General features: G+C 46.0%; 1 protein-coding gene and 1 long non-coding RNA gene across 5 annotated transcripts in view; one reads left to right on the top strand and one right to left on the bottom strand.

Moving 5' to 3' along the window:
• Positions 1-304: 304 nt before the first annotated feature.
• On the bottom strand, positions 305-27,165 carry LOC113928670. Of its 4 annotated transcripts, none has more exons than XR_003521920.2 (4): positions 27,092-27,165; positions 8,865-8,985; positions 6,946-6,995; positions 305-3,436 (listed from the first exon to the last, which is right to left on the bottom strand). XR_003521920.2 is itself a non-coding variant. In XM_027604549.2 (4 exons), exons 1-4 carry the CDS (start codon positions 14,625-14,627, stop codon positions 3,374-3,376), a joined length of 342 nt encoding a protein of 113 aa, XP_027460350.1. In that variant the 5' UTR covers positions 14,628-14,629; the 3' UTR covers positions 305-3,373. The 4 variants fall into 4 exon arrangements, 1 of the variants encoding a protein (XP_027460350.1); XR_003521919.2 differs by lacking the exon at positions 27,092-27,165 and adding an exon at positions 20,822-21,105; XR_003521921.2 differs by lacking the exon at positions 27,092-27,165 and adding an exon at positions 15,984-16,103.
• LOC113928672 overlaps positions 12,017-27,399 on the top strand; it is an 85,734-nt gene continuing 70,351 nt past the window's right edge. Inside the window, exon 1 of the long non-coding RNA XR_003521925.1 lies at positions 12,017-12,233. This is a non-coding gene — a long non-coding RNA (uncharacterized LOC113928672). The remainder of the gene's footprint in view (positions 12,234-27,399) is intronic.

The raw sequence follows: 27,399 nt of genomic DNA on the forward strand, positions 1-27,399 counted from the left end.
CCAATGTTAAAACTAGCTTTCAAAGAACTACTTAACCGGTATTTACACTTCTTTTGACTTATATGTACATGCCTTTGGAATATTTCAGATTTCAAAGAAATATCACCTTATTATAAGGTCACTGTAGAGATTACCTTGGACATCCTTCAGACCCATGCTCAGATATAGTACCTCTCTCCAACACACACAAATAAAACAAAATGTCAGAAGTTTGATGTGCAATAGAAAAAAGAAAAATTGGGACATGTTGCAGCAGGAAGAGTGGAACAGCAAAAAATAAAATGAAAATAATAACATTGAAATGTATTTTTATTGATCGATAAGTCATGTAACATTAGTATGGTACAAAGCAAGTTTGATATGACAATGGCAAACACATAATTATAATATTGTTTATTTTCCTTAGATGCTATATTTAACACATTTACATAAAAGACCAAGATGTAAGCAAAAGCTTCAGTAATTTGACTCCATTGAGTGCTTTCAGTAAACAATAGGTTTCCCTAGCAAACATCTTATTGCCTTAATTGAACCTCCTTGAGAAAGAAAACCACACACTTTGTAATGTAAATGTTAATTGTAGTAGACAATGGTTCTAGGTAAATAGCACCCCTGGACATGAAGCAAATGAAAGGAATACAGGCACTTAACAATGAAAGGTTGTTTGCACAAACAGTGCTTCAAATATAAATAAACAAGGGTCTTCTCAACGGTCACTACAGTAGTAAAACTTTGGCACGTGTTCAGCAGTCATAATGAGAATTTACGTTAATAAAGTCTCTCAGAGTTTCTAACTGAAACTAACAGTGGGTTTAGGGTTTCCAGTCTGGAATCGTATAAGGTGCTGAAGCTACGAAGGAAAATGTAATGTTTTTGAAGAAAAATTGTAGATTTGGGATTTGAAATTGTCAGTAATCCAGGCCACATGGAAAATAATAGGCCATTTTAGGCATTTTCTTACTGCAATGTTTGTATTTACGTTTAATGCCTATACAAATGTTTGCTTTGACACGTGGAAAAATGTAAGAACTTCTATGAAAAGATTGCAGTGGGGACCTCCAAAGCCCCAAAGTTTCTGCTAAGTATAGTCATTTTTAAATTCAGTAAAAATGGTTGTATGGACTTCATCTAACTGGGACTATACCAAAACAACCTTTTATATTACTATTGCCATTAACTTTCTGTAGGCTGATGATTTTATAGTTTTACTTCCATTGTGTGTCTACTAGCACAATTAGGCCAAGTTCCTAGACATATCATGTTAAGGGGTAAACAGCCTGATGAAGTGATAATAATGTCCATTATAGAGTATGTGTTTTTTAGATATAATCCACCCAAAACAAAAGCAAGAATGTGTTCACAAGGCCAAAAGTACAGACTGAGAATTTGACGTGAAGGGCAGGCAGAAACGGGACTTTTTTGGAACTGCTTTCTACTAGCCTTCCTTAAATATTGAAAATCTTAACCAAAGAAGAAAGCTGAACTTAATTACGGCCAAATTAAACAGCGGTTATAAAATTAACAGAAACAGACAGTATGCAGCAGCTACAAACCAGTCGATGCTACCATTTGGGAGGTTGCAGATGGCTGTGGGTGGGAAATGCCTCTACTTTCTTAAGCGATGGAGATGAGTATGGTGTGTGCACTTGATGTTTTTTTCATACCCCCACCCCCCAACAGGGCTGTCTGTCATAGGCTGCCGGGCCCGCTTTACCACTTGCCCCCGAGCGTGGGAATCGGAGCGTCCTGCCGTTCACATCTCCTGCATTCCGTTTATCGGAATCAATTAGGCAAGACAGACCCTCAGATTCCCCACCCCCTTTCCATTTTTGTCAGGTCTATATACGTCCTAATTATTTCAGTTTGGGATGCCAGAGCTGTTTCCTGGATAGACCTGATCATCCTTAAACAAAAAGAGAGGAGGCGCACACGTGGGTTGTGGCGTAAATGTCACTTTCATTTCCAATGCTAGGCGCAGAGTAAGACAGAACATTTTTTTAACACTTTGACAAGAGGGGAGGCGATCTCGTCTCCATCATGTCTTTCTGCTTCAGTAGCTTCCTCAAGGAAACCCTCTTGGAACAGAGAAGCATCTGTCCTTGTATTTTGAATAGAAGAATAAAAATCAGGCTTTGCTTTTTTTTTTTTTTTTTGCATTTTCTCTGCTAGCTGTATGTCCTCAGAGATACAAATTATTAACCTTCCATTATAAACTTTTCTGAAAGTCTAATGTAATATAACTTGACATACAACCCCAATACATGTAGTCCTCAAGCATAATCTTCAAATTTTTCAGGGGAGGGGACCCTCAGAAGGAGATAGCCTAGGTCTACGTATTACGAAATCAGTTTTAAACTAGATACCAGACATCTCTACAACAGCTTTCTAAGGAAAAAAAAAAAAACACCCTCATATAAACTTTTGTCTTAAAGTAGGACAAACTCCACATGCATCTTTACTTATTAGCACTACACAACTCTCCTTTGCAGCTGTAACAAGCCCTCTCAAAGTATCTGGCACCTTTGTATTTTGGCATCTGTGTGTCACTTAATTTCCTCTAATCCCACCTTTAATCATAAGGAAAAAGAACAAAAGCAAAAACAAAAACAAAGTTAGATTCAATAAGTATTCCTGACCTTTCTGGTTTTTACTGTCTCTTGGTTGTAGTCTCATTCTCACATGCTCCCCGGCGATCTTGAAGGAGTTTTTACTTTCGGTTATCTAGCTTTATGAAGACCAATACACTCATACAGCTAGATAACCAAAGATAACAACTCGCTTCCCTCACACGCCTCTGTCTTCCTCTGGCCAGATTCCAGATCCCGATCTCTCTGGCAATACCGAAGAGTAGTCCTCCAGGACACTTGCCGAGCATAAGATTCCTTCTTGCATGTAAATATGACCTGGTTTCTGTTTGTGTGTGCAGCTAAAACATCCAAACGAGATCTGTTGCTTTCAAAGTTTATTCCGAACTTTTTTTTTTCCTTTCAGCAAGTAATCTCCGGCAGCGTTAGCCAACAATTCATCTATTAATATCAGAAAATAAAACCAGCTACTAAGGTGCAGCAAAGCGGTTACGTGTGAGCAGCAGCATCCGTCCCTCCACAGGCCTCTATTTGCATTGTAAATTGCTTCATTCTCACGCAAGACTCCTTAGCCTCCCTCTATAGAGATGTATAAAGCCAACGGCAATTTCCAGCGCAGGTTAAGGAGGAAGGAAAAAAAAACATCCCATTCTATAGAAGAGGTGACAGCTGATTCAAGGATCTGTTCCTGATCCTTTGGGTTAGGCACCGTGAGCTTTTTACCAAGCAGTGGCAGCTTGATCGCACGTATCTCGTGTGTATGTGTTTTAGGGGGAAGATCCTCGATTTCACAGGGCTTCTAGGCTGGGGAGGAGAAGAAGCCGTCTTGCTGGCGTGCTGCTGCCCCCGGTCTGAAAGAAGGAGAAAAGGGCCATCATTGGAGGGGCTTTCACTGCCAAAATGTGGACCAGCCCGGCAAGGTCAAAGGTTCGAGACCGCGGGAGACCAAGGTAATGATGATGTCATGAGAAATCTCAAGTACACGGTTATTGATATGCATCAGTGATCAGCCAACTGCCCCACGCCTCCTGCCCGAGCAGCGGCCGCGGCCGCAGCATTGCAACAAGCCCTATTTTCTCAATCAACATCTCTTCCGCTAGCACTACCGACCGCTCCAGGATAAGCAACCCGTGGCCTTTTACCTCCTCGGTGCTAGTGTAGATCGCTCTAATATCCAAAGACTGGAAGAAATCTCTCTCTAAGGACAGATAAAAGCATTTCAGATCTGGGGAGCGTCTTTGCCTGCATTTCTCTTCTGGCAGATTGCATGGGCAGACAGATGGAAGGCACTTTGCTATTGCTTAAAGCAGGGCCTTGCTTTCTGGGGCTGGGAATCAGATCTGTATTACGCAGTGAGTGGATGTGTGATTACATTGACAATGTGCTCTGGTGGTGTGTTTTTAATGGCTTCACGGCTCAGTCATGTTTTGTATCTATGTGCCATGGCGATAGTGTATTTTGTTTGCTCTCTAAGTTCAAACGGAATGCTCTAAGCAGGCTGACTTCATTCTGGTTTTTAGAAAAAATGACTCTCTATAGAGTGTGTGCCTTAGAATGTAGCCCAGGTAAACATTGCAGCATTAGTTTCTACTGTTGTACACAACTCTCCTGTAATAGAAACGCTGAGCCTTTGTTTATAATTTCAAAAATCAGTTTTCATACAGAAGGACAAAATGTACTAGTCTTCCTTATGAAATTATGAAAAAAGTATCGTTACCTCATGAAAACGACAAAACACCTGGGTGTTAAGAGCATAACTCTACCCCACCTTTCCCTGCCCCACCCCCACCTTTCTTCGATCTAGAGGAGAATACTGTTTTATTAATTAATTAGCCTCATTCCTTTTCTTAGGACTTTTCAAAGTGTAAATATGGTCACTTTAAAGAGCTCTTTTCTTCTTCTCCTTCATTTATGGGTAATCTATGTATAATGCATCTATGATATGTACAGTTCTAATACTCAGATGCCCCTCAACAGAATATCTAAGGTGCAGTCCATATAAGATGCATATTCACCATGGGTGAACTTTATGGATTGTTTTCCAAAATTGGGAGTCATGTTTGGTGGTGTTACTATTCTTTCAAATATATGCTACACATGAATGTCATAAATCTTCATATTCATTTCACACATCACTAGTTTATCACAATACTCTCATTTCTTTAGGTTGACTATTTTGCCCAAAGACTAAAACACTTCCAGAATTAATATATACTCTTTCATTAATTCAGTAATTTATTCTTGTAAGACATGAGAGTGAATATGTTTACCAAGTTACATACAGAGCACACATATGTAAATCCTATGGAAAAGACTGACAAGTAAAGAGAACCAAAATTGCTAAGAAAAGCCCCCAATCTACAGTTCATACAATAATATTACACCAGTTAAAGATACAATTGAGAAACACAGATGCCAACTTTCCCTTAGGTTTTTTTATTCACTTTTTTTGGGTGAGCATTCGCGTTCTGATTATTTAGAAAAGACTCAGCTATGGAAATTGCTCATCTATTTTTCTTATCAAATCTTGGTATACGAAGTATGATCAGAAATGGCTGCATTGGGTTACATATAAAATGTACGTGCAAACTACAAACTAATTCAGAGACACACACTCCCATAGAGTTACTGTTCCTTCTTGAACTATGAGGTCACAACATAACCTAATGGACAGAATTGGGCACATGGCTGAGGCACATGCCACTTTGACATTATGTAAAACCATAATGAGCTTGGCTGCATTGGAAGATTGAGAGTATTCTGGCCTTGCTTTCCAAGACCTAGAAGCAGAATCATTAGTGATTTGGCATGTACTACATAAAGCAAGCATATGATCAGATGAATTTAATTCTTTAAGTTCAAAACCCTAAGAAATGCCAGATATTTTTAGAATATCTTTTTGCCTTCTATACATCTGGGTGGGGGTTGGTGAAAGTGGAGAGATGTGACACATGTATGTCTGTGTATGTGTGTCACCCCATATTTGCGTGAATTCACAAATTAATGTGCCTATATTCCTACATTTAACAATTAAATCCATTTTTAGAACCCAAGTAACTATCACGAAAGCCAAGACACTGAACATTTGAAGTGCTTCTACAATTAGAAGCTATGGAAAATACTGTCTTAAAATAGCATCTTCTAAAGCAATGCCACATAGTCACATGAACTGACTCCGGGACTAGCCCTCATGCATGCCACATATACTGTAGATTCATTGTGAGAGCCCCCAAAAGTGAAAATAGCCAACATAAAGGTTATGGGCAGTCTGTTCACTAGCCATATAGCCAATTAAATATTTTACCTCTCCATTCTCTTTCAAGGTATGGAGAAATAAAAGATACACAGCAAGGCTTCACACTGAACACCTGATTATTTTTGAATATTGCCAAGGTTCATGTCATAGTTTATTATATACATTTCAAGGACTTTATTATCACTTAGGATGTGAGCCAGTTGAAACAATTGGGCTGATTCCTAGCAATGCCTGCCATACATTGTTATGAGCAACTATTAACACCTACATGTACTTATTTCAAGTATTTTTGTTTTTCAGAAAGCTATTTATCTGAGCTACAGAATACCGTTTCTGAAATCTGCATATTGAAGGATATACTGAATTCAAATGGCTTGCCTGCTCATTCTCTAATAAATTCCCATTAATGGCCAGTAGATTAGGACGTGATTGTCATGCTTGTTTTCTAATCTTTTTATAGGTCTCCAGATGGCTGAAACATGAATTGAAACATCCTGGTTTTCTTGGGAATAAACAATCTCTGCTTAAATTAGAAGTGAAAAGTTATGATTTTCCACATATTTGGATCAGAATTATGCTATTTCACAAATGCAAATAATCAGGTTTGCCACTCATATTCAGAACACCTCTCTGAATCCTATTCAGACTACTGCAGAGTATATAAAGAATTGGCCTATTACTAAATCCCTTTTTAATACTGAGTTTGTAGATTCTTATGTAAGTAAACCACAGTCCACTAATACAGTCAAAACGACCATTTTCTACATAAAAGCCATTTAATTTACAGCGATTTGTATAGTTCAGGCAAGGTACTTGACTGGCTTACTTTCTAATAAAAGTGTCCTATTATGTCTTCTGTATCTTGAATTTCATTTTTATAGGCAGTTACAGGTTATGTTTGCATCAACCTTGATACATAGTATACAAAGGCTACATACAGGGAAAAAAAACAGCACATATGGAAACTTAGATTTTTCTGGAATTGTATCTATTGCACGAACTGGGACATATGCAATACACTGCAGGCCTACCACCCAGCAAATGATATTCTATTCTGACTTTGTATATCATTTTGATTTTATCAAACGTAAAATTTTAAATTACCTTTGGTTGGTCGTATTGTCTATTCATTTTAGGCTTCTTTGTAGTCTTACCTGAAAAATAGTTAAGAAAACAAATGATCACAGTTTTAATATATACATATATGTATACAATCATGTTTAGATTTGGCTTCATTTTAAAGTATTGCAATTACCATGATCCCTTAAAATGCCAAGAGATTACAGAAAACCCCAGTACAATATATGCTGGGCTTCAGCACCCACAGGGTTAAATATGCTAATTTGCATTTAAATGGAGACATGCATGATAATGGGAATGCAAAATATGCAGAATCTGGAGGGGTTTGGGAAATTAATTTTTTTCTTTCTTCTTTTCTTTTATTTTTAGCTTGGAAGGAAGAGGGACCCTTAAAAGACATTAGGGATTTGAACACTGTAACCTGCCATACAAAAGAAGAGGGAGAGTTCTTCCATGTAAGAATTTCAAGACTGGAACAAAGTCGTATTTTCTAAATGTTTCAGGAACTGGATTTCCAGGCCTTTCAAACAATGGGAATCCCTAGATAAATATCTAATCCATTAGAAAGATGCAAATAGTTTACTGTAAGGCCACAGCACGGTGAGATGTGCATTCATATCTATGGCTCCTGATTGGCTATTTCCTTCAGTAAATCAATGAATAATGTAAAACCTGATTGCTGTAAAGTGGTGGATTTTTTTATTCCCTTCCCCCATTCCTCCATGACTCAATATTCAAGAAGTCTTACTCTCCCGAAAATAGGTTGCTTTTCTTTTATGATTTTTTAAATGCTTATTGTTATTTTGGAGTAATGGGGTGGGGCTACTGGTTTTGCAAAATGAAAGTACTGCACCGGTTCAATTATGCTGACTATGGGAGCTCGTTTCTGAGACAGCGCCCTAATTACTGGTGGCAAGGTGGGGAAGGAGGGTGCTGGGAAGAGCTGGGCACCAGGAGAGGGAGGAAACTGGATCCGACCCTGTCATTCTGGGCCCAAGGCAGCCACAGCCCCAAAAGAGCCCCGGCCATGGCCGTGACTTGACAGGGCCTCCGGTCTAACTTCTGATCAATACCACTGCTGCCCTGACCCCTCAAGACAGTCTCCCATTCAAGCAGCGCCGGTACATTTGCAAGAGAAAACGCGGCAGACCCTAATGCAAATAAAGTGCCTGGGTTCCCCCCTCCCCGTGTTCCCTCAGACAATTCCAGGCAACGGAAGGAAGGGCTTGCCTCCCTCAGCGGGGTCTGGGCTCCAAGCAAACTGCAGAGACCGGGCTCCGCTCGGATACCAGAAGCATCTGAAGCTGAAATGTTCCAAGTCCCAATAACTAACCGCGATGGCTGTTATCTTGATGAATCTGAACTTGGGATAACCCTGTAAAGCGGCCTTTCGCCTCCCAGAAACCAAAAGGCTAGAGAAAAGGGAAGTGGAAATCCACCACGTCTAGTTACCTAGTGTACATTAAGTTTCCGCCAGAATCCAGTCAGATCCTCACTTCATTGCCAGATGATTGCAACTTTGAGGTGGTTAAAAGAATCATTCAAAATGCAAATTCTGGATCCAGGAACGCAAAATACAACTGTATTTAGCTCTAGGTTTTTAAGAAAAAAGTCCCACTAAAGAACAACACAAAATTACATACAAAATTCCCCTTTCCAACGCGAAATTTTCCTGGCATCTCTCTGCAACTGGGGGTCAGACCGCTGGATAATTAACAGTTCTGGCTCAGACAACTCAAGAGATCAACAGGTTTAGCATCCGAGACTCAAAATCAATTAGCTGAAGCAAAGCCCCGGACTGGCCCTCGGAGCGGCCCGCAGCGGGGCTCTGCGGTCACCGGCTCGAGGACGTGGTGAGGAGCGCGGGCGCCGGGTTTGCAGCGGTCACTGCTGGCCCCGTGCAGCCCACCGAGTTGCCGCCTGCGGGCCGCCACGATACTCACTTGCTCTCCTCCCTAAGCCAGGCAGTGTTGTCCCCCCCAAATCCAGCTGGGCAGGAATCGAGGCGCCGGCCAGAAGACAAGATCCAGAGTCACAGGGCGGCCGCAGTACACAAACAGGCTCCTTTCGGCGTCCCAAAAAAAGAAAAAAAAAATTTTCAGATCATTCCTCTCCTTAGCACATTTAAAACTGCCGCTCAATTCCACACGGTGATTCTTGCTTGATTGCGTCTAAAATAGTTTAAAAGGATCTTCCCTTCTGGGGAGAGAGAGAAGGGCGCAAAAGACGAAAGAGGAAAAAAGCCAACTTTTCCCCCCACGCCAGGCACTTGCTCCCTGAGCCTCGGAGCGGAGAGTGAAGTGGTGTGTGCGAGGCTCGGCAAGTTTTTGGGGGGGCTGTCCAAGGTCTAGTCCAGCCCCCTCTGCCGAGGAGGACGTGCTCTGAAACTCAACCAATTTCCCCACTGCTTTTGTTACTGATGAACTGAAGCCCTATTGTTCATCCATTGCCACGGTCTTTTTCAGTCCCCACACTACGTTCTGCGTTGCCAGAGATAATGAATTTGCACCCAAACCTCTCATAGTCCCCTCCTGACAGACGGAACAAATTAGAAATGTCTCGTCTGAAGGAAGGCAATGGCTACATTTTCCTATTATAAGATGTAAAGCACACATTTCTTTGGAAACTTCTTTTGCCTTTTCTACCTTTTATTTTCTCTATCTTTTTTCTCTTTTCCTTCAGTTTTTTTTCTCTTGATTTCTTTAGACTCTCTCTCTCTCTCTTTTTTTTAAAGAATAGGCCTGTCTTGTTTTTTCAATGCACCATTTTATGTAACTTGTGGATCTTTTCTACCTTCCTTCTTTCCTCTCCTTTTTTTTTTTTAAGAACTCCCTTTGCAATTTTATTTACAAACTTGGAGAATGACCTTTTGACTTGCAGACTTTTTTAAAAAAAGAAAGGTCTTTTGGTTCAAGTCCCCCTTCCTCAGTCTTCCTCCTCTTTTTGTTGTGGTCGTCAAATGTGTTTGGCTAAAGACAAGCAATACGTTATAAAGATTTTTATTCTTTAAACTCCAGAGCTATTCAAAAGGTACCAGGGACGCCCTATAGGAGTTATCTATTTGAGGGGTAAGAAAAATCGTGTGTGTGTGTGTGTGTGTGTGTTCGTTCCTAAGCGTGTGTGTGTGTGTGTGTGTGTGTGTGTGTGTGTGTGTGTGTGTTCGTTCCAGGGAAAGAGGCAGAGAGATGTGGGAGGGTGTGGGTCGGAGAAGGGTGGGGGCCTTGAGGGAAAGTGGGCTTCCTGGAACACGAGCCGGGAGGCTGTCAGGCGTGTAGGCGCGAGAGGGAGGGTGCAAGAACCCGTCTCGCCGAGGGCGGCTTGAACCCCTGGGCCTGCTCGCGCTCCCAGCCGGCCACAGCCTGGGCGCGGGTGTCTGCGCGCGCGGGCGCTTGTTCCGAGCCTGCGCGCGTGCGACCGGGGTGGAACGGGGACTATAAAAATTCAGGCGAGTGGCCCGTATGTAAATGCGTTCCGGGGGGAGCGGGGAGGTGGTAATGAGAGCCGCCGGCCCGCCAGCGGCCCCCAGCTTTCCCGCCAAGTGCAGCCGGAGGACAGACAGCCATGCGTGTCCTTGGCGGGAGGACCCCCGCCCGCGCGCGCGCCCGCCCCCCGCGCACACGCACACACTCCCCTCGCAGGCGTGGGGCCGGGTGGTCACGAGCATGTCAGGAAAACAAAGCTAGGGTTGCGAGGTGGAACGAAGAAAACGGCAGCCTTGGCGGCCAAGGGCAGGACTGGGAAGCCGACACCGCGGCCTCCGGCGCCCCTTCCTTGGCAGCCCGCGACTCTGCCTTCCGCCTCGGACTCCGCACCGCCCCGGCCCAGAAGAGGCCGAGGATCATTTCTTAGCTACCTAGGAGTGGGTGGGCGAGCAGAAGCGGGGGTGGATGTGCACTGGGAGGTGCCAGCGACTCCCGCCGGGTGCGCAGGCACGCACACGCCGGCGCGCGGGGCTGGGTGGGGGGCGGGGGTGGGGAATAGTCTGAAGGCCTCCCTGCCGCGTAGCGGAGAGTAGCTACCTCCTCGCTGAGGCTGCTGAGCTCCAAGATAAAAACACACCAGGCTGAATCCGCCAGGCAGCGCCCCGGGCTGCGACCAAGGAATGGCTCACACCTCAAAAGACCTCCTCCCGCACAGTGTAATAGGAAGGGCCTGGCTGTTCAGAGAGAGAGAGAGAGCCTTCTGTGATCTACACACCCGCCTTCCCAAATGGGTGAAATTCGAACTCCAGCCCAGGAGCTCTGGTCTAGATGGCCCTACAGTTAAGTCCCAGAGGTGGCCTTGGAGAAACACGGATCTCGCTCTCATCTCGCCCGCAGCGCCTCCTTAACACACACACAGACACACACACACACGCGCGCGCGCGCGCGCGCGCGACACTTCCATCACATTACATCGCAGGCTAATAGCACGGCAGTTAATGAAGCCGACGCGCTTAATGAGTGCACAGGTAAATAGGTACCAAAACGAGAAGCTCCCACCAGTCGGCTGGGCGATTTATCTCTCCCTACTGGAAACACGTGTAGCATTTCGTGTTTTAGGAATGATTTGCTGTTGTCTGAGGTCTCCCCCCTTCTTCTTCTGGAGAGAAGCCAAAAAAGCAAACAAAAAACCATGTTCCATTGTCAGAGTCTTCTCTCTGATAAGCTACCCGAACCTTGGTCTAAAACATTTGGGGATCTGATTTGGTTTGTTATCTGTTGATTTGGGTTTGTTTTTGAGTGTGTTGTTTTTCTGAGGGAAGCAAAAGAACGTGTATTTGGTGGGGCCGGAGGCGCAGGACAAGAGCTTGTGTGTATGGCCGGAAGGCTGGCGAGGCTGGAAGCCAGGCGGTGGTGAAAGAAGACGGCGGTTCGTCCTCCCCCGGGGTGGATACTGGGCCCCTTGGCCTCCTCCGGCCTGGGCTTGGCCGCGGCCGCTGCCGCTGCCGCCGCCCGCACTAGCGGGCTCCGCCGGCTGCCGCTCCGTGTTTTCCCCCATCCCGGCTTCACGTTCAAGGTTTAGCTGCGAGGTCACGTCCATTGACGTCAGCTCCCTGTCTCCCTCTACGTCCGGCTACATTTACATACATCAAGGAAATTAGGGCATTAAAAAAATATGCAAATCCTGCGCGGAGAGGAGCCGGTGCATTCCTGGCGCGATCGCCTTTTATTGAAGCTTTTAATTAAAGGGGCCAGTTGGCGAGCCCCTGAAACAACCGCCAAAACCCCCAAAAGAGAAAAATAAACGCTGTAGCCTTCGGGAACGGTTGTTTCGGCTCCTGTTCTGTGGGCGGCTGAGGACCGCCGGCTGCCGGGCTCGGAGAAGAACAGGTTAGAGGAGGCAGCTCCAGCCCATGCATAATCAGGGCTCCGCGGCGCCTCCATTCTTTCCTCCTCCTCCTCCTCCTCCTCCTCCTCCTCCTCCTCCTCCTCCTTCTCCTCCTCCTCCTCCTCCTCCTCCTTTCCTCCTCCTCCACCTCTCCTCCTCCTCCTCCTGCTCCCGCTCCTGTTGGTTCCAGCGTGTATTATTTTTAATACTGATGCATATGTAAAGATATATTTGCATTTTTTAATTCGCGAAAAGTTCAGGTTGTATCGTTTTATTGATCCCCCCTTCCTGTTTTTGCTATCTTGTTATGTCTGTCTCTCTTGTCCCTTTCTGTCTGTATTTTTTGGCGAGTGTCTGCTGCTGTCTCTTGCTAGATAATATGCACAGTCGCTTCCCTGCTTCTGTGTATTTAAGGCTCCAAATATGCACATCTGTCATATAGGTAGTGCCAGCTGTATAACCTCCTGGTTTGGTCATAAAAGAAAAGACACTTCTTTTCCCCCCCCGACATACCCCCTTGCACGGCTGTAATGTCCATCGCTCAAGGCTCAAAGTTTGATTATCTAATTAACTTCATATTAGCAAAAACACAGTTCGGGCCAGTGCATTTGAGATAATGTATGTATAAAGGGAAGTGACTCCAAAGATTTCTAAATAATTTCTGTGCTGATTAACTGAGAGTTGCGGCATTCGCTACCCTATTGCCTTAGAGCATTTCTTATTGCCAAAAAAAAAAAAAAATCTATTTTAAAATGTGTAGACACAGCAACGGACAGCCTTCTGCAAGGAAGACATTTTCAACCATGTTGTATGTTGTACCTTATCTGCTGCACTCAAAATTTACTGAGTTTCATTTTTATCTTATGTGACTGGAAACGCACATTATCTCGATTGAAAAGCATCCTTAATTCCTGACTTTGAAATGAAAACAAATAAACAAAACAGTTGACTATATTAAGCCATTTGACTTACCCTAAACTATACAGGCCTTGAGTTAGATATCAAGCAATAGTAATCTTGTTTATAGGGTCAGATTTTCCTTTGGCAATACGTCTATTCAATACAATGGCTTTTGGAAAATATATATATATGTATGAAGTCCACTTTTAAAATTCCTCCAAAGCTATCATTTTTAAAAGACTGAATCCATAATTGTATAGCCACAAAGAACAGCAAGTATGCACACATGCAGCTTATTCAATTAAACAAGTCCAAGTACATGCACAGGTAATTAGTTTTCTTATGAATGACTTACCTGCACAGATACTCAGGGCAAGATTCAGCCCTCCCCAGTGGCTTTCATGTATAAATATTCACATGTATTTTCTCCCATTTTAAACCTACAGCTGTATGCCATCTTTCATGCTGGACTATCCAGCATCCATTTTTAGCACCCTTAAGTCTTATGGCATTTCCAGCCTTACCTCTGACTGTAGTTTTTCCAAGCCTACACTAAAGTGCTCATATGATATGTCACCCAATAAAAAGTGGTCAGATGGCTACACGTAAAACATTAAAAAACGGAAACACACTCATCCTTTACGTTTGCCCTTACCTTGCCATACATAGCAAGATTACCTTTCCTAAAGTACATTTTCAGCACATTTTATGAATAGTTGCAGGATTTCACAACTGGTTGCAGAATTGCCGGTTTCTGGGGGGCACCTGGCTGAGCGAAATAATTCGGCAGGTTAAATGTCTCTTCGAGTTTGGCTGCAATTCAATCGTGCGTGGCGGTTTGTTCCAGCCTAGACTCTCAAACATACCTGCCTGCCTTTATGCAGGAATCAGAACAAACACACCCGCCACGTTTCCGGGCGTAGAGTGGCGGTGCATATATTTAGATGGTACTAGCAAGGAATGTGTGCATGTACGGATGTCTGTGCATGCATGTGTGTACAGACGTGTGTGTGCGTGCGCGCGCGCGCTGTGTGACAAGGGACACAGAAAGGTACACCTCTTATCTCTGATTTCTCAGTAATCTCCTTTTCTGTTTCTAATCTCCCTTATTGGCTCATGGTAGTAACCTGAAGCATCTGAACCGTCACTGTCACTGCCGTGTGCGCGCTGTGGCTTACCCCGGGGGCCGGTGGCTCGGTGGCTCGCTGGTTCAGTGGGTGTTGTGGCGGAGGGTGGGTAGTGCCGCTGCAGCCGCCGCCGCGGGTCCGGGTGCTCTGTCCCAGCCCGGCAGCCGAGCGCGCGGTGCCGGAGCCCCCTCCCACCCCGCCCTCACCCCCATCCTCCCCTCCTCTACCCTCTGCGCCTCCCCCCACTCCGCCCCGCATTACCATATGGAGGCCGAGTCCCTGCGAATCACAGCAGCAGCGGGCGGCATTTGAATAAGCCCCGCAACCCCGGGCAGACCCCAACTCCTCAACAAGCTGCGTGCCCTGCATCAAGGGCCACCACTCCGGCCGGTAACCTGGCAGCGACCGACACCTCCCCAAAGTGACCTGGGCGCGCGGGAGAGAGGTTCTGGGCCTCCCACTTGCTACTTTTATATTAACTTGACTGATAGGATCAGACAATAAATGGGGGGGGAGAGGTGGAGACGGAGAGAGAGATACACACACAGAGGAAGGGGAGCAGAATGGGGGTGGGTGGGTGAAGAGATGGGAAAGGAAAGAGGAAAGGCGCTGCGGTGGGGGGTGCGCAACAAGGGAAAGGAAGAGAGAGACTGAGGAAAGGGGGAAAGAGCGGAGAAGGGAGCCCAAAGGGTTGGGTGAAAAGGGGGTAAAATGGGGAGGCAATGAGGAAAAGTCTGGAGGGGGAGAGATACCCAAAAACCTGATTTTGGACTTTCAAATCTAAAAATACCACCTCACTGAACTTCACAACCTCCAATTAGACACGTGTTTCTCCCCCCTCCCACATCAACGAATGATTAATTTGCTGTCTCAATCAGAAATAATTATTTAGAATTGTATAACAGACACAGGATTTAACGTAAAGTCGCCAATTTTGTGAAACATAGCAAAAGGCATGACATTTAAAGATGATGTTGGCCACCTCATGGTAAAAAATTAAGGCTTGCCTTGAATACTCAGGCATTTGCCCAGCCTTGTCCCCCAAGATAGTGAGACCAAGGCCCAGAGTCAGGAACAAGATGTGTTCCGAAATATTTTGGACTTTAAGTAAGAATTTTTCTTTCATTCTCTTTGATATTTGATTGATACATTTTTCTTCTTCACCAACTGATGGTGTTTACCAAAAAATATAGATCAAGTGTGGGGTTTTAAAATTTTTCACTGCAAAATGTACCCACATTTTAAAAGAAGATAGGGCTTTTAAACGTTAGTTCCATTTGGCATCCTAACTCAATAACTCGAAGTTCTGAATTTAGCGTTTTCAATGCAGTCCCCCTCCATCTTCGAATCAGAATAGTGATTTCCCTGTATAAAACAATCTGAATCATAATAAAATCTCCAGTTACCTACTGGATGCACCCATTGTAAATATCCCTCTCAGTATTCATAAGCCAAACCTCCTCCTTTTGAGACACACACAAAAAGAACGCTTCTGATTAATAATCTCTTACACGGCACACCGAGGCCCAAGGCAGGGAGCCGCAGGACGCCAGAGAAGGGCGCAGAATTCTCAATACCTAGAATTTCAATACAGATTCCAAAGACGTGCTAACTGCTAGGTTTCCGAAAGGGAGTAATATTTGGCAAGCAATGCTTTGGGAGAAGTCAACCACATCCAAATACTGACTCCTTCCTGGGCCAGGGGAGGGGGGCGGTCGTGATTACCCGGCATTTCTGCGTGCAGACGTGTGCACAAGATGGTATGTAGCTCACGCATGTGGCCAGGCCCAGGTTTCTTTCTTTTTCTTTTTCTTCTTCGTCGTCGTCTTCTTCTTCGTCGTCTTCTTCTTCTTCTTCGTCTTCGTCTTCTTCTTCTTCTTCTTCTTCTTCTTCTTCTTCTTCTTCTTCTTCTTCTTCTTCTTCTTCGAGTCAAGAAGTTGAAACCAATCCACTCTGTGTGGCTAGCTCCCACGAAGCTGGGGATTTCAACCTCTGATTTTTAAAGCCACTGAGGAGCCCGGATTGGAGCCCCGGTTGAATCCCCCGGCTCGGGATTTTACCAGGATGCTCCCTGTGCCCGGTCGCTGCCCACAGCACGTGAAGAGAAGAGAAAGGAGGGAGAGTTGGTGGCTTCGAGCCGCTTCCGTCGGGGCCCTGTGTTTCGCCCCAACAGAACACTCTCTTCCTTCTCTCCCCGAAGGCGCTCCCTTAGGCCGGCCAGTGTCGCTGCGATCGTGGCCAGGTGAGCGAGGGGACAGTCCCAGATGGGTAGCGGCCCTCTCTCGGGAGCTCTGGTGGGTCTGTGAACCTGCCTGGCGCGGAAGGCTTGAGTGGCGCTGGGGGCCAGCGCGGGGCTCCTGGCTCCGGCCAGCAGGGGAACAGCGACACCTACTGGCCACTTGGGTACCGCATCGGGGCCGTCGGGGCGGCCCTGGGCTGGGGGTGCCGGGTTGCGTGGACTTGGGAGGCCACAAGAATCTGCGCCCAAGGCTCCGCCTGCCCCTCTAGGCCTCGTCTGCCTCCAGGAAGGAAAAGCCTGAGCTTCTAGAGACTCAAGTGGATTGTAGGATGGGACTAAACACTCATGCAGGCACACACGCTCCCCCGCCTGAGGTTCTTTCTTCTGGATACCGAAAGGACCCGCAGTGCAGTTGGCCAACGTCTCCTGGTTTTGTGAGAGACTCAGGCTGAGGTTGGAGCCCTGACCTCTTCGGGTTCATGACCCAGGCCTCTTCTGCACCACCCCTATTTCAGTGCTGACTAAAGATGCTATCTTTGCAAATTAGGAATCTAGGAGAGTTCATTTTCCTCCCTTAAGAGGGGAAATGTGCGAGTCCAGGACACAGACTAACAGTCGGGGGCTGGCTCCCGGCACGCGGACCCGCCGAGCCTTCCAGCTCGCCAGCCTCATGCACCTTGAGCGCGCCCTCACCGCTCCCGGGGATTGAGATTGGGTGGTTTTTGTTTAAGAATTACGATCTTCTTAATTACGCCGGAAGTAAAAGCAAATTTGGGGTGGTGGAGACATTTTTGAGACCTAAGGGTATATGTAGATCTTGCTACATATAAATGTAAATGCTTCGATTGTTGGCTTTGGTTGGGAAGGGTGGGAGAGGAGGCCAAGGGATGGCGAGGCCTGAGGAAAACGTAGTAAGTATGAGGATGGAAAGAAACCAATTCCTGTATTCCAGATTTACTTTCTCTTACCAGTCTTTTCTGTTCAAGCAAATAGCCTTTTCATATGAAAAGGAGGTGGTCCCAGCAGTGGGTGGAAGAAAGAGGGATCTTAGCCTCTTCTTCTCCCTTAAACACCTCCTGTTTCCCGCGTTTGGTTCTGAGTCTCACCTGGGCCTAAGAAACATGATTTAGTGTGATTCGGGTGTTAACTTACTCAGGTATTAAAATATATATTTCTTCTCCTAGAAAGGCTGGGGTATTTGAACTCATATGAATCATGGAAATTTTCTATTTAAAATATCGCTCATTAAAATTCCAGAATTAAAAAAAAACTTTCATAGAAAGTTCGAGTTCATCTTGGAAATTAATTTACTTAGCTTTAGATACTGGTTGAAACTAGGGTCTAAAGTGTTTTGAGGGGTGCCTAGCTGGCTCAGTTGGTAGAGCCTGTGACCCTTGATCTCAGGATCCTAAGTTCAAGCCCCTCGTTGGGTGTGGAGCCTACTTTAAAAATAAATAAATAAAGTTGAATAAGGTAAAAATTTTAAAATAATAAAGTGTTTTGAGGAAAGGGGGGAAGGAGTCTTGTTAGGGCTAAATTTTTGTCTGCATTCTCTACAATTACAAAGTTTTACTAATTCTGTTTTGTTTAAATAAGATTGGAATCTCTTAGTGCCCCTAATGTGAAGAGTTTTAGATTTAATCTCTTCCTCTTTTTTTTATTTGAAAAACTCTCTAAAATGCTCAAGAAGGCCACTCCTCAACTGTTTGCAATATTTTCTTATTATTTTTTATCCTGCAAATGTATCTGAATGTGTTCTGATAATATATGAATTCACATCCCAGAGCAGAGGCTCTTAGCAGTCTGTATGATGTAAGAACAAACCTGTATTACTAATAATGAATAAAATAAAACTATATCCTAATGGCATTTCTCTCAATGAATCCTGCATCCCACTGCACATAGCAAAGTCAACTTTCTTCTCCTAAAATGGAAATCTTCATAGAGAAAGAAAATGATCACAGGAAAATTAAATTACACTGGGCACACGACAAGCACCCATCAACCAAACTCAGTTCAGAGGTGGCTTTGGGTATTGAAAGCACCTTGAAAAATGCAGGGGTTGAAATGTTTTCCCTTTCTTGGGAAGCATTAGGTTTCTAGAATGTAGCTTTATTTGAGACTTGAAAATCTTAGCTAGAATGAGTTCTCATTGTTGCTTGATATTCTTTGGTTTTATTGAATCTAAAAACTGTTGATTTAGTATTAAAGAAAATAAATAGAACTTAAGTGTCAAAATGGTGGCAATTCTCTATATACATAATCATCCCTGAAAGCATTAGCATATTAAACCCTAATTAAATTCAGAACAGAAAATTAGGCCAGTGAAATTGTTTTGTATTCCACATGAATATATACGTACCATTATATTATATGTAATATATTATATATATAAATATAAATATATATGTAAAAAATATATATCCATGGTTGTTACAGTGATGTGTGTGTGAACTAAAGGTGGAGACGAGGCTTCTCATTCTATTTAGGTCTTCCTTAATATATTTCTCTTTTAATCCTTCTTTCTTAGCTAGAAAATTAAGGAATGAAGACAGGCTAAGCTATCATTAGACTGTATCTGTGTGCCTTTGTCACACCTGCCCTCCTCAGGGCTGGCCTGGGAGGGTGTGTGTGTGTGTGTGTGTGTGTGTGTGTGTGTGTGTGTGCACTTCCTTTCCTGCTTGTTGAGGAGCATGAAGGAAGAAAGGGGTGCAAGGATGAGAATATTGCTCAGAAAGGCACATCATTGTATGTGAAAAAGAGATGGATACATTAGAAACCCGGCTAAATCCCAGCTAGTTGGTTATCTGGGGGAGGGGAGGCTTGTGTGTGGTAGCTGGCAGGCTGATTGCAAAAATCGTTTGGGGAGAAAGGAGAGGCTCCCTGCCTCCAGAGTGGCCTCCCTTTCAGCTGCGCTGAAATCCGCAGGGGTTCAATGATGTTTGGCTTCAGGGAGTAGAGCTCCAAGGACACCTGTGTGCATCTGGTTGGAGACAGGTGGTGTGTGTGTGTGTGTGTGTGTTTGTGTGTGTGTGTGTGTGTGTGGAAGAAGTAGGTGCTTCATCAAAAATTAATCTGAAAATATATTGGTCCTAAGATTCTCCCATGTCATCAATTGGGGTCAGGCACCAAGGTCACTAACATGTCCCAGGTTCACTCATGGACCGCGGCAACATTATTGCTTTTGATGGTACGAATATGGCTTCTTTCATGTCTTTGCTTCTTTATGGTACTTCCTCAGAGTGGGGCGAGCCTCCCCCTCCTCCCTTCTTCATCCCTGCAAACAAAACCATTCTACCACTTGAGCCATCTGCCGCAGGTGTAATGGATGGCAGGGTGCCGACCTAACCACACTTCAGTCTCTTCTAGGTCGTCACCGCTCTGCACCAAACAAATGAGTCCTGTTTCGCCACTAGGGTGCCGAGGTGGATGGTGGATGCCGGCCCCCGCCCCTGGCAGCGTTCAGCGCTTAGAAACCAAAGCCAGCTGACAACACACGAAACACACAAGCACAGAGAAAACGCCGAGCCAACGCGCGCTCCCTCTGCCCCCTCCCTCTGTTCTCTGTACACATGGAGACACGTACACAGCCTTTACACGTTTAACAGCCCTCGCGACTCTGAATTCTTGGTTACTTATGATGGCCTTCCCGACTGCACATAGCCCCTGGTGTGTCTGTGTGTATGTGTGCGCGCGCGAATGTGCCTGTGTGTTTAAAACGCTTATTGGTAAGTAGTCAGCAGCTGATCAGACATAGTAATCCAATAATCTTTTTGAATACATACAATTTTTCGTTAAAGGTAATTTTTTTAAAGGAGAAAAAGAAAACTATCAATTCCTCGCGCAAATTTCTGGTTCCCAATTTCGGTTCCAGGGAACCGCGGAGCTGCGCAGCCCCCGCCTAGCCAAACTTTCCCTTTCCGAGATTTGAACGAGGCTCAGATAGTCACTTCATGACAGAGCAGGATCTCATTTGCACGCGAATGTGTAAAAGAGGGGAGCTGTGGGAACGCGCAGCACAGAGAGGGAAATCGGGTAGCTGGCAGCCTCCCGTAGTCGCTCGGAACCCTGGCACGACGCACAGGGTGCCCCAGGGCAAGAACCCGGGGTCCAACCTCCCAGGAGCACAGAATCCTCTTGGCCCCCGCCCTCGGGCTGGAACCCTGCCCGCCGCCCCCACCCCCGCCCGCCCGCTCTCACCCCACCCCCATTTGCATCATTATTTGAGTAGCCCCAGGTAATGGTGCCCATCTCGCGGGCCTCCAGTACGGGCGAAGGCTGGACCCTGCCAGGAATCGAACTCCGCTGTCCCCAGAGTACTTACCTCGAGCGAGGCCCTGGCAAATGGTGGCCCAGAAGCGTCAAGTTTCCTCTCCCAGCCGTTGTGCCAGATTCCCCTCCTGCCTGCAGCTCCTCTCGGCAGGCTCGTCTCTTTCTCTCTCTCCCTCACTCTCTCTCTCTCTCTCTCTCTGTCACACACGAGGATTCCTTGTGACTTTTAGAGGCAAAAGCTTGCTTATTCAGAAGAGAAAGGGAGGGGGGAGAGGCCAGGGAGGCGGGAGGGAGGAGAGGGGGAGAGAGAAATAGGAAGGAGGACGAAGGGGAGGTGGAGAATCAGAGGTAGTGAAGGAGTAGGTAGAGGAGGAGGAGGAGGAAGATGAGGAGGAGGTGGAGGGATGGGAGGGGTAGGGTGGAGTAACGGAAGATGGGCTGGGATGGGACCGCGAGGAATAAATTGCTCCCCACCCAGCTGCAGTGCGACGCCCCCAGCGTCCCGGGGGAGCCGGTGCGTCAGATCGCGGCTGGCCAAGGCGGGGCAGTACAAAAGCGCCGCGGGACCCCCTTCTCAGGCTTCTGCTCAAGCCGACTGAGCGCCGGAGGCCGCTCCACGCTTCAGCTCGGACTGCGGAGGGTTCTCCTCCGCCCGGACAGGGGTGCCTATCTAGGGATTCCAAGCTCCACGGAACTTTGATTTCCTTGCCGGGCTCCTAGCCTTCTTCGCCTGCGTCTCAGACAAGAGCTGGAAGCCCGCGCAGTCCCCGCGCGTCCTCACCCAGATCCCCGGCGCCCACCTTAGCCATAGCCCCTGGGGCGGGCGACGCTCACTCGGGCTGTTTCCCCACCGCCCAGGCTCAGCCTCAGTCGCGCGCCTCTGTTCACATTTGGGGCACCCCCTCAGCTTGTTTTACGGAGCGGTGTGGGTGTGTGTGTGTGTGTGTGTGTGTGTGTGTGTGTGTGTGTGTAGCGCGCGCGCACACTCCAGGCTAGAAAGAAGGTGAAATCCCGGCACGAAAAAGTAGCTTCGGTCTCCTGCAGCTTGGAGCCCACGACCAAGTCCGATCATATCCAGTATTTGAGATTCAGCAGCAAGGACCAAGGCGGGAGCTCACTGGGTCATTTCAACCGAATTTCTATACAGCTAGGATTGCTTGTTATTATTATTAAACACGAAAAATAGGTTTTAAAAATAAAGGATAGTTGCGTAGAAAGAAGGGGGGCATTTTAGCAATGGTCGGGAGCCAAAAGTTGCTGAAAGGGTTTTCTTGGACAAGAGCATCTACAATGGATAAAGGTGGAAATCTCAGACTGGTACAAAACCGTTTTATTACGTGACAGGATTAAAAAATAGGAGCATGCTTTTCGGCACAGACGACCCATTAGTTCTGTTAAATGCATTAAGCCAGCCCAATGGAATGATTACATGGCAGCCTTTAATGTACAAACATGGGAATAATACAGAGGGTGCGCACAAGCGTTTATAGAATTCTCTATATACACACACACACATTTATAAAGAGAAAAGTTTGAACACCAGCACCCTAAACTAATTAAAGAAGTGCATTTTCTCAAAGTATTCTTTAAATAAGGTAATTATCCTCTGCATTTTCTGGCTGACCTGTAGACGCGACATTATGGTTACAGAATAGGCTACCAGGATCAACATAATTCTGCTTACATTTATCGTGGATGGCACGTCATAAAATGCCAGAGGGGGAGGGGAAACCTTGAGGGGCGGGGAGAAGAAGGCTTTTATTAACAATTATATTCTACCATAGCAGTTTAATTTAAATAATAGCAATGATGTCCTTCTCCCACTGCAGTGAAACCACTGGATGGTTTGGTGAACAATGCGTTTGTATATTTATTTAACGGATTATTATTGCTATAGAGTTATAGATCTATCCTGTGGCATAAAAAAATCTCTGAATGTTAAACTGCTCGACATTTGGCATGTTTTAGAGCCCATTTACCTGCCAAATCTTGTTCCAGAATAAGGATGATAAAATGTTGCTAGTTTGTGCCCACCATAGTTTTGAAGGAAAATGGAACAAACGGAAGTTGTTCTTTAAAAACTGTTTGTTGTAGGCAAATGAAGATATTTCCCCTCATCAAAAGGAGCCGGTGTGCAGTCTGAGTTTTAAAAATTCTTTTGCAGAACGGTGATAGGAGAGGAAGTAGGAAGTACGCAGACCCCAGCCCAGCCTGCACCAGTGGGTCGCTATGCTGCGAGCGCACACCGCATACATCAGCACCCTCGTTGTCGCGCATTCGCGCGGTTTGGAGCTTGGTTTCTGAGGATGAGAGTACGCTCTCCGTGGATCAGCCATACATTTAGAAGTGGGTATTTGTATAAGGGCAACTTTCAGGCTATAATACAATGGTATGATGGAGAAAGGACTCATTTTTGCATTATTTAACAATTGCTTACTAATTAAACTGCTCTGCTTATTGAATACAATTTTAGAGAATTTGCTTCTTTCTTTGAAATTATTAGCCACTGTTTGCTTCTAATCCTGAGGCCTCAGGATTAGGGTCTCTGGAGGAGGGGGAGCGGGCTCAGCCAAATACAGCTCTGAGATACAGAACAATTAATGTAAAAGAAAGTAATGGATTATCTGTTAGCTAGAAGATGACAGAAGAAATTTTGGTTATATTTAAATAGGGCTTAATATTGTGCAAAACTTTTCTTCTTTATATTTTAAACAGTCAACTTTATAAATTACATTCCTTTTTCCCCCTACTAAATCATCTCTGACAACCTTGGAGATTTCATCTTCCTCACTAGCAAAATGCCCCCAAATGCCTGAATTTGACACCCAATAGCCACTGATGCCCCAACGATGTAAGGCCTGCCCCTTTCAAAGGTTTGGGACCCTTTATGAGGACTCAAGGAAAACCCCAAACGGAAACTGGCTCACTCGTGACTGCAATGATGAGTTTGCTGTATGTTTATCAGTCTTTTAAGCACCATGTGATTAGACCGGAAAGGTAACTTGAAAACACAACCTGATTCTGGGTAAAATCATTTTGTCCTTTGGCATGAAAACAGAGTTACATCTCCAAGTTCCTCCCAGGGACAGACGGCTGCATGTCAGGGCTGGTCCCTTCCCAGATCACTACAGGATCTTTAGCGGGCAGAGGAGATCCAGCAAGAAGAATTAGTGAAGAAACTCCTGTGCGTTTCAAAAAAGAGTGGGGGTGGGGGTGCTGCTTCCTGATTCTTTTTGCTAAGAGCTCCTGTGAGAGCACTCAGTGGCTTCCGCAGCACCAAGGGAAAGCAAGAATTTCCTACTAAACATTTTTGACCATGGCATATTCAATGGAGCTAGTTTAAACTTTGTTTTAAAATTTTCCCCACAGATATTACTCTTCTCCCTGCTTATTTTCACAAGATTTTTTAAAAATCTCATTTATAGGTAGTCATTGCTGAAGTTGTGCTACAATTAACACGGGCACAGGGCAACTCTGGGGTCATGTAAATATCAGTGTAAAAGGTTTGCCTGCTTCACCTGGCAGCTTTACCTCTGTACACGAGAGCTACTCTAGAGGGAGAGAGAGATTTTTATTTGTGTGCTTGCAACTCAAGTATTCGTGAGTTTTCAATTGAATTCCTCAGTCCAAATTAAGGAGTTGGGATACTTGCCCAAATCTCCTGTAGATAACCACTTGGACGCCCAGCCCCTGGCCACTGTCTTCACAGTTACTGTCATAACTCTCCCAGTCTTTGCTTTCAACCTTTACATCACCTTTAAAGATAGGAATTAGTCCTTTTGGTACTGAACACGGAGATTCAAATTTAACCTTCGAGTTGGTCACTTAAACATTATTTGCTATTTTATCATTCCCAGTGAAGCCCACTACCCCAAATCGAACATTTGGCTCTTTAAGGGGCAGACCCTTCCGAAAATCTTTAATTGTTCAAACCAGCCCTTGGCGTTGAATTCCATGAAGACAACTATTTGGTGTCCACAAGTAAACTGAAGGTTTGGAGAGGGAGATGCCACCATTCCTAAATTTTCTTTCGTTTCTGCCTACCAAAATGGAGTCTGGCATTATATGCAATCCCCTTCTACAGCGTACCAAAATTGGTAAAATATTCTTAAAATTCCGATTGAGCGGGAGTCCCGTAACGTAGTCTTGCATCTTATCAAGAGTCCCGAACGGGCTCGCTTTGGTTGATTTTTAGAGACCTGGGCCCGAGGAGGCTTTCAGGTGAAGCTACAGAGATGAAGGCAGGGCTCCCTGTCACCTGCGAGGGTATTTTACTTAGAATCCCCTGATTCTCCGTCCTGTCTTACACGCAGCCACACTCGCAGGGGGGATCTGTAGGCTAATAAAAGGCAAATAGTTATAGGTTGGAAGCCCACAGTTTTTACCAGAGGGGCTTTGCCAGAAAACAGAGCGCGAGCGGGGGCAACCTCCTGCACGCCACTCGCGCCAGGACTTCAGGCTAGCCCGGCGGAGGCTGCGGAGGACGACCTCAGGTGAGGCTGCTCTGGAAGGGGAGCTGGAGGTTCGTCACAGGGCCCCCAGGCCTGCCTCTGGCCCTTCTCTGGGAGTGCTTTGACCAAGGCCGACATTCCGCTTGGTCTTTTCCTGCATAAAAACACCTGCTGCGGCGGATCAAGTACACCTGACACCAGATGTAGTCAAAAGAAAAAGGCAAAGAAAAGAGAAAACCCCACCCTCCTTAATTCCGTTTGGTAAGAGCCTTGGCTGCCAAATCCATTACATAATGTCAGCTCAAGCTGACACCTGTGTGGGTGCTGAGCTGGATCAGGTTCTGGCGGCGGATCGGGCCTGGAACGGTGTGGCTTGGCAGCGCCCGGCCAAAGGCCAAGGGGAAGAGGAACAAATTTCCGGCTGGAGGGCGGCGCCTCGTTGTGTGTGTGGGGGGGTGGGTGGGAACTGTGTTCCGGAGGGGAGACTTCAAGGGTGGCTCCCCATTACCACGCGGACATAAAAATCAAAGCCGCAGTTTCTCGGTTCCAGAGTCCTCTCAGGGGACATCCGATGTCCCTCGCAGCTCCAGGCTAGAGGAGGCTCCCTAGGGCGCCCCCTCGGACCTCATTAAGGGCGGGCTACTCACCTGCTGCAGGGCCTCCGGGAGCCCTCACTAACGACCTGCACCCGCCTCCTGGGTGCTTTTGATGCTGACCTTGGAGGTACCTACGGCGTGGCCTGATGGGATGCCCCTTCCCACTGAAGGCATACCAGTGGCTTTATTAATCGGCCATCATTAAACCAACTCAAGAGAAGCCCGATGCACAATGAGGGCACGTCAGGTTTCTTTTGCCTGTAACTAAGCAGTTTGGATAAACGATGGCTATTGCACTGAGCCCTGCTCTCCCAAAGACCTGAATGTCCAGATATTTGGGGTCTGCACCAATGACTGTGAAAAAAGGTCGGTACCCCAAACTGCTAGGATGTCCACAGTCCTCCTCCCCAAACCTCCTGCTCCCCCGCTAAGGCGAAAGACCTCCGACCGCATAACTCCTCTATCAAAACCCATATTAATATTTCCAAGATTTTTCTCCAAAAGAATTATGAGCTCCTCAGGTGACCCTTCCACACCCACCAGAACACCGTATCAAAGGAACTTGTCGTGGAGGTTACAAATATCATACACTTGGGCAGCGCTATTGGAATAAACCTGGGCTCCGTTTCATGCAATTCTTAGGGATTTAGTTGAGGCCCTGAAGACATGACTCAATCTCCTTAGTCCCTACTGGAAAATATTTGGAGGCTCAAGTGGGGGGGGGGGAGGTAGACGTCAAGCTCTGTGTGTATCTTTAAAACAAAACAAAACAACAACAACAACAAACCCATGCACACTCAGCAAGAGGTAAAGACCTTCCCTGGACATTTGCAGGCACCCCCTTCCTCCCGGGTTACAATCACCAGGGTCGACTGGATTTCCTAGTGTCCTTCTCAACCACCCCACCCCACCCCACCCCTTCCCGCAGATCACATCAATAGGCATGAGAAACGGCGTCGTTTCTATTTCTTTGCTCTACCAATTTCAAAGATATCTGGGCATTTTTATGTACTCCGCACTCTAAATAAATATTCTTTTATATTCGTGTGCGCCTAGGACGGTGTGGACCTGGGCCCCTCTCCCCCGTGGCTACCGAGTTGGAAAAATCCGCCCGGGGGACCAGTGTGCTAAAGGGGCCAGAACGCGCGCTGCCAAGCCTCCGAAAGCTGGAGCGCAGAGCCCGGCCCCGCCGAACCTGCGCTAGCAGAGAATGTTATCTTCACAGCAATTTAGCAAGCCCCACAGAACAAAAGTTAAAGCGTGATGGCACTATACCTTGCCCCGGGTTACTCAGGCGCCTGTCTCCCATTTTGGACATGCTGGAAGTGTTGGGTTTGGGGAGGTTTGCTTTGGCTGGGTTTGGGTTGCCTATATAAGCCCTGCCGGAGTACTGTACCGAGGAACGCGCCTTGATGGACTCGGGTGTTAATTAACGCGCGGCTAATTTGAGCTTAAGGAGCGGGGGGCGGCCGGCCGCGCCGCGAGCTGCGAGGGGCCAGTGACCTCTAGTGGACACGAGGGGATATGCAGCTCGAGCAAATCTGCACGCGGGGTTCGGTAGCGGAGAAAACTTCTGCGTGCGC

The sequence above is a fragment of the Zalophus californianus genome, chromosome 5 (genome assembly GCF_009762305.2).
Source record: "Zalophus californianus isolate mZalCal1 chromosome 5, mZalCal1.pri.v2, whole genome shotgun sequence".
In the NCBI taxonomy this organism is placed as follows: domain Eukaryota; kingdom Metazoa; phylum Chordata; class Mammalia; order Carnivora; family Otariidae; genus Zalophus; species Zalophus californianus.

What these genes read in the sequence shown, in the direction of transcription:
- LOC113928670 (XM_027604549.2), bottom strand. Translation starts at nt 14,627, where the DNA reads ATGCAGGGCACGCAGCTTGTTGAGGAGTTGGGGTCTGCCCGGGGTTGC. An exon ending in AGGGACTCGGCCTCCATATG is followed by an intron (nt 8,986 to 14,519) that starts GTAATGCGGGGC and finishes GGACGCCGAAAG; the next exon opens with GAGCCTGTTTGTGTACTGCG. An exon ending in GACAATACGACCAACCAAAG is followed by an intron (nt 3,437 to 6,945) that starts GTAATTTAAAAT and finishes TCCTTCTTTCAG; the next exon opens with ACCGGGGGCAGCAGCACGCC.